Here is a 14,177-nt window from a genome sequence, read left to right as displayed (position 1 = left end):
ACAGTACAGATAAATCCCATTTTTTTGGCTCCCACCAATCATTTGTACTTCTTTCACTGACAGGTAAACTTGTTTTTCTTTTATTAAATATTCAGTGTAAGTTTTCTTACGTTATTTAAACATTTTTTCATTGGCTATCTGTCATTTGAATGGTTGAAAACTTTTCATCATTTATTTCAACTTAATATAGTCTTTTAACCTCAACATGCTTAGTCTTTTAAGCATGTTTAGAATATTATATTCCATTTTTATCTTTCTTTACCGTCTAAGGGCTATTAATAAAAAAAAGCAAAAAAAAAAAATTAGTAACATATTCATTAAGTTCTAAATTTTCTTTTTAATCAGTAATGAAAATATAATTTAAAAATTTAGAAAATAATTTTGAATTTAATAAGAGAAGTCATAATGTTAATAATATTTTCTTGCTTCAACAATTACATTGGTGTTTTATTTTAAAAAAGGAAATACAAATATGTTTCCTTACATATCTTGAAAGCCCAATGACCAAACAATTTGAAGTTTAACATAAATATTTGGCTAAATACATCCCAACTTTGACCTGATTTTTCCCTCGTCAAACAAGGGGACATCATGGCATCCTTTTTGTTTTATAAACTATAATTTTTTAGTCTTATTTTATAAAATTGCATCAAATTGGTGTTGAAATCCTAACTTAAAATATCAACTTTTTTAACTTATTTTTTAAGACTGAAAGTTGAACAGTGTCCAGTATTAATAAAAACCAACATAAAAACTTTTTTAATGAAAGGGTGGTTCCTAAGGGAGCTGACTTAAAAGTTTTAACAATAATAAAAGTTATAAAATATTATAGTTAATTGAAAAAGGGGATACCAAGATGCCCCCTTGTCTGACGAGGTCAAAAATCAAGCCACAGCTCAGACGAATATAGAAAATACTTGTCAAATTTAGTTTTTTGGTCAATGGCCTTTCGAGATATGTAATAAAATTGGGACTCAACTGTTTTTTTCCTAATAACAACCTTTATAGATGTTAAAGGAAGATAAAAATTGCAATATAATGTACTAAACATGCTTAAAAAACTAAAAACTAAAAATGTTGAGTTTAAATGTCTATTGTGTAATAGAAATGAATGGAGAAAAGTATTTAACCATTGAAATGACAGATAACCAGTAAAAAGAATATTTAATTTAACTTAAAAACCGATGCAATTTAGTTAATAAAAAAAACACAAGTCTATTTATCAAAGAAAGAAATACAAATCATTGATGGGAACCAAAAAACTGAAATTTATTTATGCTGTTGATAAAATGTTTTGATTATTCTATTTTCTCTTTTGACTACTGTTTGGGGAAGTGTTTGAAAGAAATTTTTCTTCAAATAACTACCATACACTTTCTAAACTGAGAATAAAAAACAAAACTGTTTTATCACAATTCCAGAAGCAAAAAAAATGATTTAATTAGAATTATGTTACAAGATGTTACCAAAATCTATTTAAAAAAAATTGATTTATAAAATCATAGATTATGCAATAAATTTCTTAATAGTTTTAATATATATGCTCATTTTATCTGTGTTGTGTGACTTTTCTACTACTGCAACTCTTCTGGGTGTTACTTCCTGAGAAATTTCAGTTTTCAATTACTACATTCTAAGAAAATTTAATTACCGCTTGCTAAAGTCATTATCAAGGAAATTAATAATGAAAACAAATGTTAATTTTATATGAAAAATACTTATTTAATTAATATAAGCAAAGATTAATAAACAATACTAAATTTAAAGATTTGCATTGTAATATTTATTCTTCAACATTAATTCAATACAAGATTAAAAATACAAAATAATTCTTTTTTTTAGAAGATATCGTACACTCCTAAGAAAACTGTCATAACTCAAAAAAATGTAATTTCTGGATTATTTCATAATTATGTGCTAAATACAATGCTTTATGTCCCAGAAAAAAACATATTAACAACAGCTGATCCATTAGCCAGTAGACTGTGTATGTGTCTCTTTTCTTCTAACTTACTTAGCACAGTCTCCGGTCCAGACAGTATCATTTTGTATTGCTGTTTGAGAATGTCAAAAGTTTCTGATGAAAATTGTTATTCTGTTAAGCAATTATCTTCTGTGGCAAGTGAAACTTATTTATTACTACATTTCTGTAATAAATAGTATTATTTTCTATTGCTACATTATTCCTAGGAATGTTAACACATTTTTTTTAACAGATACAGATGAATAGTATTATTTTATATTATTACTATATTCGTTGGAAGACAAACTTTTATGTAACAATACTTTCCAAATAACAATGCATTATTTTGTCATAATACAATATTCATCGGAAAACTTACAGTATATTTTAGAATTAACTTAGACTAACAGTAAATTATTTTGAAAGAACACGGTTTTGAATATACTGTTCATGTTCCGCTGAATAGCGGAACATGAACAGTATATTTTGTGTTGTATTTTGGGATGTTTAGAATTATTATGGGTAAATAAGATATTATTTGAAACATGAACAATTTATTTAGTGTTATCATTCACCCACTTTAAAATTTTTAGTCACAATAATTAGTTTTTAGACATAAAAAAATTTTTTTTTTTTTAGTCGTAAGATGTAACATATATATTTATTTATAATAAAAATTATTTAGGATAAAAGTAAGCAGTCTCACAAAAAATTTGAATTGTTTATTCAAGAAATTTTTGATGTCCAATTTTTTATTGTAGAAAACGAGTTCCCGAGATAAACAAATGTTACAGATGGTTACTGATAATGAAGGCATACATGGTCCTGAAAAGAATAGCAACATACAGAGGAGAATATTAATATTTATAAAATAATTACCACAATAGTATTGAAGATTTCTCAGGTACTTCTAATGTTAGTGATCCGATTGTTGAAAATGACTTGGAAAACCAAAGTGATCCTGAAAATAATTCATATTCAACATGCGATAATGAAGGTAGACACCTCCTCAAGTAGTAGTGGTGAATCTGCTAGTGATGATGATAATATTGAAGACAACGTACTGACTGAGAAATCTATATCTCAGGATAATCAGTTAAACATAAATAATATTATAGTTAATGAAGCAGCTGCTGTCAGTTTAAATGAAAATAACCCACAAATTTTGAAAAAGAGAACAAAACCGCCTAAAGAAAAAAATACTCGCAAAGAATCCAAATGGATTAAAAACGAAAGCAAAATGTTTAAGAAATCATGGGAAAGAATATTTAACTGTTAGAAAAACAAAGAAAATTTTCTCGGCAAAAAATTAAAGAACCCTGTGGAGCAAAATGCAATTGAAATGCTGAGATAAAATAAATGAAAATGAAAGGCAAGGTATTTTTCATCAATAGTATAATTTATGTGACATCAAATGGAAAAGAGGTTCTATTTACAAATATCTGCAAACTATTCAACTGAAATACAGATACACTAAAAATAATCAGAGAGATTTTAAATCATGCATTTTATTTTACCGTTGATGATCACAAAATTTGCATATGCAAACACTTTTTCAAAACAATTCTTGATATTAATGATAAGAGTTATTAACACTGTAAATAGTAAAAGCTCAAAGAATGGTATGGTTGTAGAGGACAAAAGAGGAAAACACAATTCTAATAAGAAAATTGGCAACGATGTAAAAAATAACGTCAGAAATCACATAAATTTAATACTGAAAACTGAGAGTCACTACCTACGAAAACAAACATCTAAAAATTTTATTGGAGGGAAAACCATTGTAGAGTTGTACTGTGACTACAGGCATAAATGCAAAGAACAGGGAAAGATCGTAGCTACATACCACATGTGCAATGACATATTTAATACAGAATTCAATATTTCATTTTATTCAATTCTTAAGGACCAATGTAACTTAGGCTTCAAATATAATCAGAGCAGCGACAAAGAAAAAGCACTAATGAAACTGGAGTACGATAACCACAATAAAGAAAAAGTTCTATCAAGAACGGAAAAGGAAGAAGATAAAAAGAAAGTGCAGGTAAAGTATATGCCAAAAAACAAAGTTATTATTAAAGAGTAATATCATATCTTTATTCTTTACAAAATAATTATAACCATGTATGAATATGTAAAAATAGTCATTTACAAATTTTAAAAATTATTGTGAATCAAATTTTAGTGTTACAATTATTTTTAAAAACAAAATCTTAAGTTCTAGACTTTATTGTCATTCACCACAAGACCTTAATTTATAATAACTATTTCACTTACACAGAAAAGTATCACTTAAATGAATAAAGTGTGTGGTAAGAAAAAAAACTTTAAAAATATTTTCTGTAGAAGTGTAATACGTGGATAAGGGGGTGGGAGGTTAAACACTTATAGCAAACACAATGGCAAATACTTTTATGTTAATGCATTCAAAATTAATTCTAAACGATGTCATTAAATAGAATGGAAAAATGTTCATAATTTACAGCTTAGACCCAAATTTATATACATCAAGAATCTTGGTTTTGCTCTCCAGAAAAATTCACTACTTTTGAATTATGACAATTTTCTTAGGAATGTGCAATATTACATATTTTGTTCATTCAATTAAAGTAAGCCTGAAACATCCAAGTTTATTACTACTACTTCAACTACATAAAAAAAGAAGCAATTAACTATAAACAGTATTTAAAACAATAATTACATACAAGAGATAAAACATAACATACAAATATAATAAGTGCTACCCACAAATTACATGTACACAATTACACTGAGACTGACAGTCACAGACTATGATACCTTCTGTTTGTTGTGTTCTATTCATGAACCCTTTACACCACTACATGTGGTAATCAGTATGTATGTTAATTAATTGTATTATACATAAATAAATATATGATTACAATTATGTGTACATTTCAAGTCACGCACAAAATAAAATAAGGCCTTACTAAGGTTTATAAAACAAATAATAAAATGATAACTAGCTAATTAAAGTAATGAAATTGTTAAGAAACAGAGTTATTTTTAACATTGTTTTCTTTACTTGCTATGATTTTAATGGCGTTTTCTAACCTGTTACTTCTTTTTATAGTCGTGTCTGTGATAGAAATATCATAAATAAATAAAAAGGTAAAAATATATGAAAATAACACCAACAATGAATTTCTTTTAAGGGGGAAGGTGGAAATTTGTTCATGCATAGAGTGTGGGGCTCCCCTGGGGGTCTTATCCAACTGCTATCAGCAGACTACCGAACGAAACCCACCCCTTTCTACCAGGACTTGACCTGGAACCATTTTACACATTACTTCACGTCGAGTCCTCCTATCCTAGTCTGAGAAAGCTGCTACCTAATTTTCATGGGCCCCAAATGACAAGACCTATGATATTGTGAAGTATTTTTTAGATTCCAAACATATACAGAAGCCCCAGTACAGAAAGCGAGAGAATGGTTAGGTTCACACTTGGATTTGGATGGTTGCATTTACGACCTAGAAATATGCGCCGAAGATTTATAACGAGGTATTTGCAATTGTAGATAAGGAATGGCATTTACCTAGGAGAATATTGTATAAAGATGATTAGGTGTGCACACAATCTTGGATGCAAGGCAAAAGTGGCACTGGCCCCAAAGTTACATAACACTGAACAGTAATAGGCATGGAACCAGAAGGATGAAAGTGTTAAACAGGAAGTTTATAAGCGATGAGGAAACAGTAACCACTTTAGTAGTATCGGTGAGGGATGAGATGCACGTTACGGAGAAGAGCGAGGAAGGTAAGATAAGACCTGCTGTTAAGTGTGGTGGGAACATCAATAAACACAGAGCTATTTATCACAGTGGATACATGATGGCTTTTAAGGTAATACTCTTATCAACATTAGTTTTCAATGTGACAGCGGCAAAACAGGAGGACTTGCATATCCCAATTAAGAGCTATGGAAAATAACATCTTATATAAAGTCCTGTTCAACTGGGGATCATATGATAACAGGCAAAGTAAGGCGACATTCCAAACGCTAAGGGATAGTATATACAAATGGACAAAAAAACAAAGAGCTCAAGGACACAATAGACATCCTAATTCATAGTCTTCGACAAGCCTGTGGTGGTTATCTGCAGGACGACAACATTTAGCTGGAAAAACGGGATACCTTTATGATGGAGGTGGACAGTGCTCTAAGTTGTTACTGAACATCCTCCAGGTCATTATTGAGGTGGTAGAGGAAATCACCAACAAGAAGTGTGATATATCACAACTCAAAGCACATGGGGAATATCATCTTTTTTATCTGCACACCAGAAATGGTACCTCTGATAATGAAGACAAACATTGAGATAGATATGTTGTACACCCACAGAAAACATACATTTCAAGGAGTAGGCCAGAATTCCTCAGGAGATTGGCATTATGACTGGGTACAGGGCAAGGATGTCATCATTGTTATACAGAAACACTGTCCAGCAGCCAGAAGCGGTGAAGGGATGTGGATTTATAGCAGGATCAGACACTTATTAATCCTGTGAGGGGGTAATCCTTATCAGTGTTGTAAAGCATTTTTTGAAGACGCTTAACAGGCAACACTAAAAAGATATCGTGTTGTTGTCTTTGCAGTGCTGCCCAATGCATATGGGGGTTGTGGTGTTAAGTCACAAGAATAGACTCAGTTCTGCATTGAGACACTGATGGGATGGAAGATACTACAGACCAAGTGTAGAAAAAACATTCAGTATATATGGAAGTGAGGGGACAAATAACATGGAATTGTTATGCCCGCATATTCTTGAACATTTAAAATAGACTAGTAGCATTCCTAGCTGCTCTAGAGAATAAATAATAATAATAGTATTTACATTTGTAACAGTATTTACAAAAATTGTAATTTATAATGTTAAAGAAGTACACAGTAATCTAATAAAACTGTGTGATAGGGACTATTAAACCATACTCACATTTCGGTGTTCTGCCTAGCAACAAACAGAATGTAGACTTAATACATGACAGAAATTGTACTTTTTGAATGATCATTTCATACCTTTCCCACATAAATTAAAAGGTTAATAAATACTTTATTTTCAAAACACTGTGATATTATTAAAATTGTTTCAAGAATTACAATAATGAATTTTTCCCTGTAAAATATTCATTGAAACTAAAGATAAGGTTGTCTTAAATAAACCACTCTGCACGCTTGAATAATAATAGTTTTGGACTAAATCTTAACTATAATTACTGAGGCACAATCATTTAATCTAGCTGTAAAAGTAGAAAATGTTCATCTTGATCAGTTTTGATTTTATAGTAATTCAAAGTTGACGTTCTCAAAAAAAGTGCAAAAAATCATGAGTTTTCTGCTTTTCATGACCCTAATTTTCAAATGAATGACATAACTAAAATCAGCTGAATCCAGTCAGTGCAAAGAATTTTTCAGTTTCTGACAATACTTTCATTTTTATTGTGCAATTCTTCTTAACTGAGATATAATAGTTTAAATACAAACACCATTTTTCATGGTGGTCACTGTAATGTACTTATTGGAAAGTAAGAATAACAGCAACTATTGCATGGCAACTGGTGCAACATTCAATAATTAAAATGTATCATGACAAAAAAATCTCCTAAGGTGCAAAGATCAAGATGAAAAAAATTTCTTAAATAACTTTAAAAAATTATCTTGATATTGTTTGTGTTAAGTAACACTATACCTAACATCAATACATTTTTTAAATACTACAAATAAAAAAAAATATCAGTGAAGAACAGTGAGAAAGTTATATTGATTATTTGATAAGTTTGATTCTGCTGTCCACTATTATGTAAATTATATTATAAAACTCTGAAATTTTTACATAAATACTGTAGACTCCCAGTAAATGGTTATTTTCTATCACATAAAATGTGAAATATAAATCAACAGAAAAAATAATATATAACTAATAAAAATACAATTTTTAAAACTGCATCACTGATTATATATGGAAAATAATAATTGCAAGATCATAAGTAGAAACAACATTTATTATATATTTTAATGTAAAACAATATGTTAGTTAATAGATGTGAAAATCATCAACTAAATTTACGATTTTTACATTATAACAAAATAAAATAAAAACAATCCTTTCAGCAAGTTTGGATTTATTTCAGAAAGAAAGATTTATTTTAGAAATATTATTGATACAAAAATGAAAGACACTACACAAAAATTAATCCATTTAAGAGAAGAGACTACCGAATAATAATTTGAAACTTACGATCGTAGCGCTAAGTGAAGTATAATCCTACTTTCCTGAATTGTAAAAAAAGTGCATAATTTCCTCTATCCTTTTTCACTCATATCGTTGATTACCAGTAGATAACAATCGTACATTATAAAAATCTAAAAACATATTGAACTTTTAAGATTAATATAAAAATTTGGTACAAAACTTCAAATAAGTTACTCAATTCCTAGAAGACACAGTTTCACTTCCTATACACCTTAACAGAAGATACAGTTTAATAATCCTCATAAACTCGGTTACAACAATTTTTTATATCTTTATAATAATTCAATTTTTTCATAATAATAAATCAGGGCTTGGATAAACAAACCAGCATTATCACCAGTAAAAAAAATTGATGTAGTTTTAACTATTGTTATTACAGTATTATTATTATATGACACAGAAAAAATAAAGTTCTTACAAATGGCCAGCATTTGCATTTGAAATATGAACAAATGTCCTGCATCTGTTTCACTTGGTTCTTTTTAAGCAGTTTGCAGTCACCTTAACTTATTTACAACAGTCTTATTAGAAAGTGCTAGAGCCACTTTTGATTTTGTTGTCCTATTTAAAGCATTGTTGATAAATTCTCCTACTTGTAGAATCGATTGCAAATCGATTCCTGTATCGATTCCAAGGCCATGTAACATGTATATTAAATCTTCTGTGGCCAGGTTACCAGATGCACCTTTTGCATATGGACAACCGCCAAGACCAGCAACTGATGAATCCACTACTGAAACTCCATGCTAAAAAATAAATGAAATAAAAAAATTTATTACAAAAAAAAATATATAAATATGTGTAATAGTTTTTAGCAAATAAAATGCAAGGAAAATGAAATTCATCCACTAACAACCCTACGGTTCCAATATAATTCCCAACACCTCAATGCCCAATGCATAAAAAGTCAATTTCAAAGCCATTTTTAATTATAATTTCCCTCATTTGTTTGAAAGCAATAATGGATACACTTTTCCTCCAAGAGGCTGAATGATGCTGAAATAAAAAAAACTTTTCCCCACCTAAAAGGCTAGTTCATATGTATGTTTTCAATCCAGAAAACTGCATTTTCTGTGTACAGTTTTCAATGGCTATTTTTTATGATAGTAACTGATGCACTTTCAACAGGCTTTCCATCCACTGGGAGTAGCTATATGATAAACATCACTACTCCTAGGAAAAGCAATAATTTATACAGCAATATTTTCCTTTACGTAGAAAAAATACATTGTACGCAATGTTTCCAATCAGTAAGGAAATAATTACATATTAAGACTAGTCTAATATGTACCAAGTCTAGTATAGTATACTTATTGACTACACCATTCTAGTTAAGCTACATTAAATAATATTTTATGTTAATATTAAGAGTAAAAATTAAATGAAACAAAAATAAATTTCTTTTTTTCCTTTGTTTTTCTGGACCTGGACATGATATATTTGTTGTAAATAAATAAATATTAAAATTGTGTTTTGCAATGTATGCTAAACACAAAGACATTTGATAATCTCAATTAAAATTACTATCTACTACATGGGAAATGACATAAGTAGCTGAAACAAACTATAGCAAACTCAAATATTTGAATAAAAACAGGTGGCCTTATGAAATCTTAAAGTAGAAAACTACATCATTTCATTATCCCCCTAGCATAGTTGATATGTTAGCCCCTAGTCTAAACTTGTAATGCAATGACGCCTAACAGATAAAATCCACAAGGATGCGGTGCATTGTTAGATGGCAGTTGCAGCGAGCACAAACAGGTGCATCTGTTTGAGTCATCAGATATCCACGAGTGAGCCTAACTGCCCTATTCACAAAGGCAAATAAAAACCTCTCTCAACGGTTATTTCTGCATAAGGAGCTCCACAGTGTTCTTAATTGGGCAAAGTTTATTGCGGATGGTAGCATTCCATTCACTTTGCCAGTCATCATGAACCACCCTTCTCAGAAAACAGATGATCATTTGAAGCGATTGGTGAACAGAGGCTGGAAGCAAGCCTCTTTAGCAGTACTATCAGTGCTCATTGCCTGAAATTCCAATATGGCCGGGGATCAGCAGAAGCTCAGTTATTACACTGAGTCATTTGCAAAATAACACTGAATCTCACAGATAATAGGGTGTCTGAGTACATGTCACTAATCACCTTCAAGGCACTCATGGAACCTAAGTAAACAAGTACTTTACAAAAATGTTGGGCTAATTATATTTAAGGCCTTACTAATAGCATACAGCTTCGTAATGAAAATACTGATGATGCTGGGAAGGCCAAAAAAATGTTTTATTGCCAACCACAAAAGTAAAACCAACAGAATTAAAGTTTTTAGAGCTGTATAAACTATAACATAAACGTATAACTATAACATCAGGATTCACACTATTTATATTAAAAAATTTGTTTTGCAAGATAACCGGATTTATGTTCTTTATATGATACTGACAAAGACTACAGCAGTAAGAACTGGAGGTAACAGTACATTTAGCGAGCTCTGATGCCTAGTGGAGCAGTAGATCTCAGCTGTACCTAATATTGAATCAGGTAGTGGTTAGAGAACACCGCATAGCAAAGGATGGATGATTTCATTACACTTTAAAACAAGCTACATAAGTGGAGATCATTTGATTCATCTATTCCAAAGGGACAGCACACCACTTTCAACCAGTAGACTTAGCACAGGGCTTGAGTGAAATGAACCTGTATAAAGGCGGGATGAATGAATGATGACTGCATCTAGCACTCTAAGAGCAGCGGACCAAGCGGATGAGTAAGCCACACAGACGTAGTCCAAGCGGGAACTGACTGGAGTGGTAGAAGTGCACAACATGTATACTCGATCAGCTCCCCAACGACTATTAGATAAATCTCTCAATATGTCTAGCATTTTCAAACACTTTACTTTCAGCTCCTTTAAATGTGTTACCCACGTTAGTCATTGGTCAAACCACATTCCTAAAAATCTAACTTGTGCACATGGTTCAACCGATTCATCATGTAAAAACAGTTGAGGGTCAGTAATTTCCTTAAAGTGTGAAAAGCAGATGTATTTTAATTTCTCCAGAGAAAAGATGAATCCAGTCATTTTACACCAAAATTCTAAACAGGTTAATTGTATTTTGCAGCAGTCTTTCACTAGTGAAATAGATTTCACTGGAATTTTACTGAACTTATGTAGTGTGAATTCTGTTTTAATTTATTTATTCTTTTAAGAAACAATTGTTAAAAAACACAGTTAAAAAAAATTCTTAGATACGAAACATAATATAAACACACTTTTTACTAAAGTAGTAATATATTAATTTATTTGAGAAATGTCATTATCCTATTTAACTTAAGAACGTTTTTCTGAGATTCCAAAAAAAACGATAACATCTTCACTCTTATATACCTGGCAACATAATTTTGAGAATAACAGTTGATGATCTGTTACTTTTTACTTTACCAACTACATAGTAGCTATAGCTATATAGAAGGGAAAGTATGGTGATCGGTCAAAATTGGGCATATTCAGTTTTCATCAAATCTTGATGAACTGACCCCTAGGGAGCCCAGAAAACCTAAAAATAGCATAGAAATTTCTACGACATAATGTGCCTATGTATGTATGTTGGTGTGTAAATCTTCCAATACCTCTAGAACTACTTGACTGATTTTAACCAAACTTGGCTATAATATCTCTATAATACGGACACTGATGTAAATTTTCAATTCAAAAGGTCAGGGGGATGAGGGATACAAGGGGAAAACAAAATCGTCCCCAGATTTTACATAATTAAGGTTATATATATATTTTTATATTTCTGTGAATATTAATAAACAACTTTTGTAAAAAAGGTTTGATAAATTTCACCCCCACCTACACCCCTAAAATTGGTTTTAATTTTAAAGAGTTATAGAAAGCAGTATGAGGGGTGATTATTGTTGCTTTTTTAAAAATATTTTTGTGAACAAATATAAAAAAAAAATCATTTGTATAAAATTTTTTTGCTAAATTGCACCTCCACTCCAAAATATTGTAATAATTTTGAAATGTTGTAGAAGGCAGTACAGTGGGTTTTTTGTTGCAGTTTTTTCTAGTAGCAATTTATTGGATCCACAAAGCTGTACATCAGAAAAAAACCACATGATGGGAAGTGCTACAAGTGTTTGTCAGATTTTTTTAAAATTATACTAACAAGAAAATTCATAATCTTCAACTTGTTCTTGAAAAAAACAAAATCACAACACACAAGTCAATTAAGCAGTACCAAATGAGAATAGCTTGCTTACATTTAAAATCAAAATAAAGTTTCAAATTTTCGAAATGAAAAGGAAATATTTCAGTAAAATACATATAAGGGAGTGAGTCAATAAATGACAGAAAGAGGTACAGCCATGTGAAAATATAGAATGAAGAATTTCTCACAAATAACTGATATAAAATTGTTTTCATTAAATATATAAACAAAAAAAGTAGAAGATATTAGAAAATTTACAAAACAAAATTTTTAACAAATAAATTATTGTCTACAAGAAAACTATTGTAACGAGTAGAGAAGCTTCTAATAATGGAAAGTGATAAAATAAGAGAAAAAATGAAGAATGTAAACTGACAAACACATTGAAAAATAAAATTTCTGAATAAGAAAGTAGCAATAGAAAGAATTTCTAGGATAGTGTAATGGTTAAGAAAACGGAAACTATTACACTTAAATGAACAAAAAGGTGGGTTGGCTGCAGTCAATACTGGTCAAACCATAGGCCTGGAGGTAAAAATACTGCCAAAGACCAATAAACATCAGTACAGTGTGTGATAATGCAAGAGCAGTGTGTAATAATATTTGAAGTAAGTGTGTGCTAACAGTCGAGCATAAGAGTGAAGAATGTGCCATGAGAATGCTCCATTTTGAAACAGCTGTCTTGTTTGTGGTAAAGTAGAAGAAACTATTACATATAAAAATTCACTGAACAGAGGACAAAGTGACATTATTCAAATATAAAAACTATAAGCAAAACTCCTTTTGTAAATGCCGGAAGTAAATAATTCTTGTATAAATTTAATTATTAATTCTGCGATTTTTATTTCAGTAATGTAATTATTTAATTCTGTACTGATTTTTATTAAATATTGATATTTCATAATAAATAATTACAGAGTAAATAAATTGAATGTGCAAGAATTTTAACATGAACTATCTCTTAACATCCTTGTCAAACCAATATAAATGCATAAAATTCTATGCCAACTACTTGAAAATTACTCTTCCTTCATATCAAATATAAAGTGCAAAACTTAAACAAAAGTTTCTATATTTGATCAAAAAGGAAATTCCCATATACCATAAAAATTTTAAAGAAAGACATTCAGACTTTGATCCAAAGGATGCAGCAATAAAAATAAATCTTAAACATTTTCAACAGAAGACCAAAAACGAAATTCTGCATTTACTAAACTCTTACAATGAGTTCCAAACTTTCAAAGTTTGAGTTTTTTTATGAACATATTTTTTACCTTCTATTACAAAATAGTATATACAAAAAAAGTATAACTAATTTCAAAATGAGAATTTGCTAAATCGAAGATTTGAAGTGAAACTTATGGAAAATCAACTTTATAAATACTAATTTTCTTTTATTCCTTTTTTTTACTATTATTTTAATTTACTGTTCTGATGAAGTAATACTACATCTTAGTACACTAAATTTTAATTTCTTTTTTCCAATAAATTAAAAAAAAAAAAAATTTCCTAAATACAATACACTTCCAGGCAATCTTTTCAAAATTATTACGCAGCTCATTCTTCAACTATATTATAGTTAGTGTTTAGTTAGCATTTTGTGAAATTTTATAGAAGATATACGATATTAAACATCTTTGTATCCAAATATAATTTCGAAGCTGATCAAGATAGGTAATTGCTGATAGTCATAAAAAGACCAATAATACATAATTTGTTAAAT

The 14,177-nt window shown here is 29.7% G+C and overlaps 1 protein-coding gene across 7 annotated transcripts in view; it reads right to left on the bottom strand.

Moving 5' to 3' along the window:
* Window positions 1–1,701: 1,701 nt before the first annotated feature.
* The window catches only part of Hmgcl (hydroxymethylglutaryl-CoA lyase), a 100,375-nt gene continuing 87,899 nt past the window's right edge, over window positions 1,702–14,177 (bottom strand). For 5 of the 7 annotated variants that reach the window (XM_075356530.1, XM_075356509.1, XM_075356520.1 and 2 more), the window contains one exon: window positions 1,702–8,983. In XM_075356530.1, the coding sequence (XP_075212645.1) occupies window positions 8,735–8,983 (249 nt within the window). In that variant the 3' untranslated portion in view covers window positions 1,702–8,734. The remainder of the gene's footprint in view (window positions 8,984–14,177) is intronic. The other 2 variants (XR_012755171.1, XR_012755175.1) reach the window with 2 other exon arrangements.

Source organism: Lycorma delicatula, chromosome 1 (genome assembly GCF_047948215.1).
Source record: "Lycorma delicatula isolate Av1 chromosome 1, ASM4794821v1, whole genome shotgun sequence".
NCBI lineage: Eukaryota > Metazoa > Arthropoda > Insecta > Hemiptera > Fulgoridae > Lycorma > Lycorma delicatula.
The sequence above is the reverse complement of the archived record's forward strand: the minus strand, read 5'-3'. Positions and strand labels throughout refer to the sequence as shown.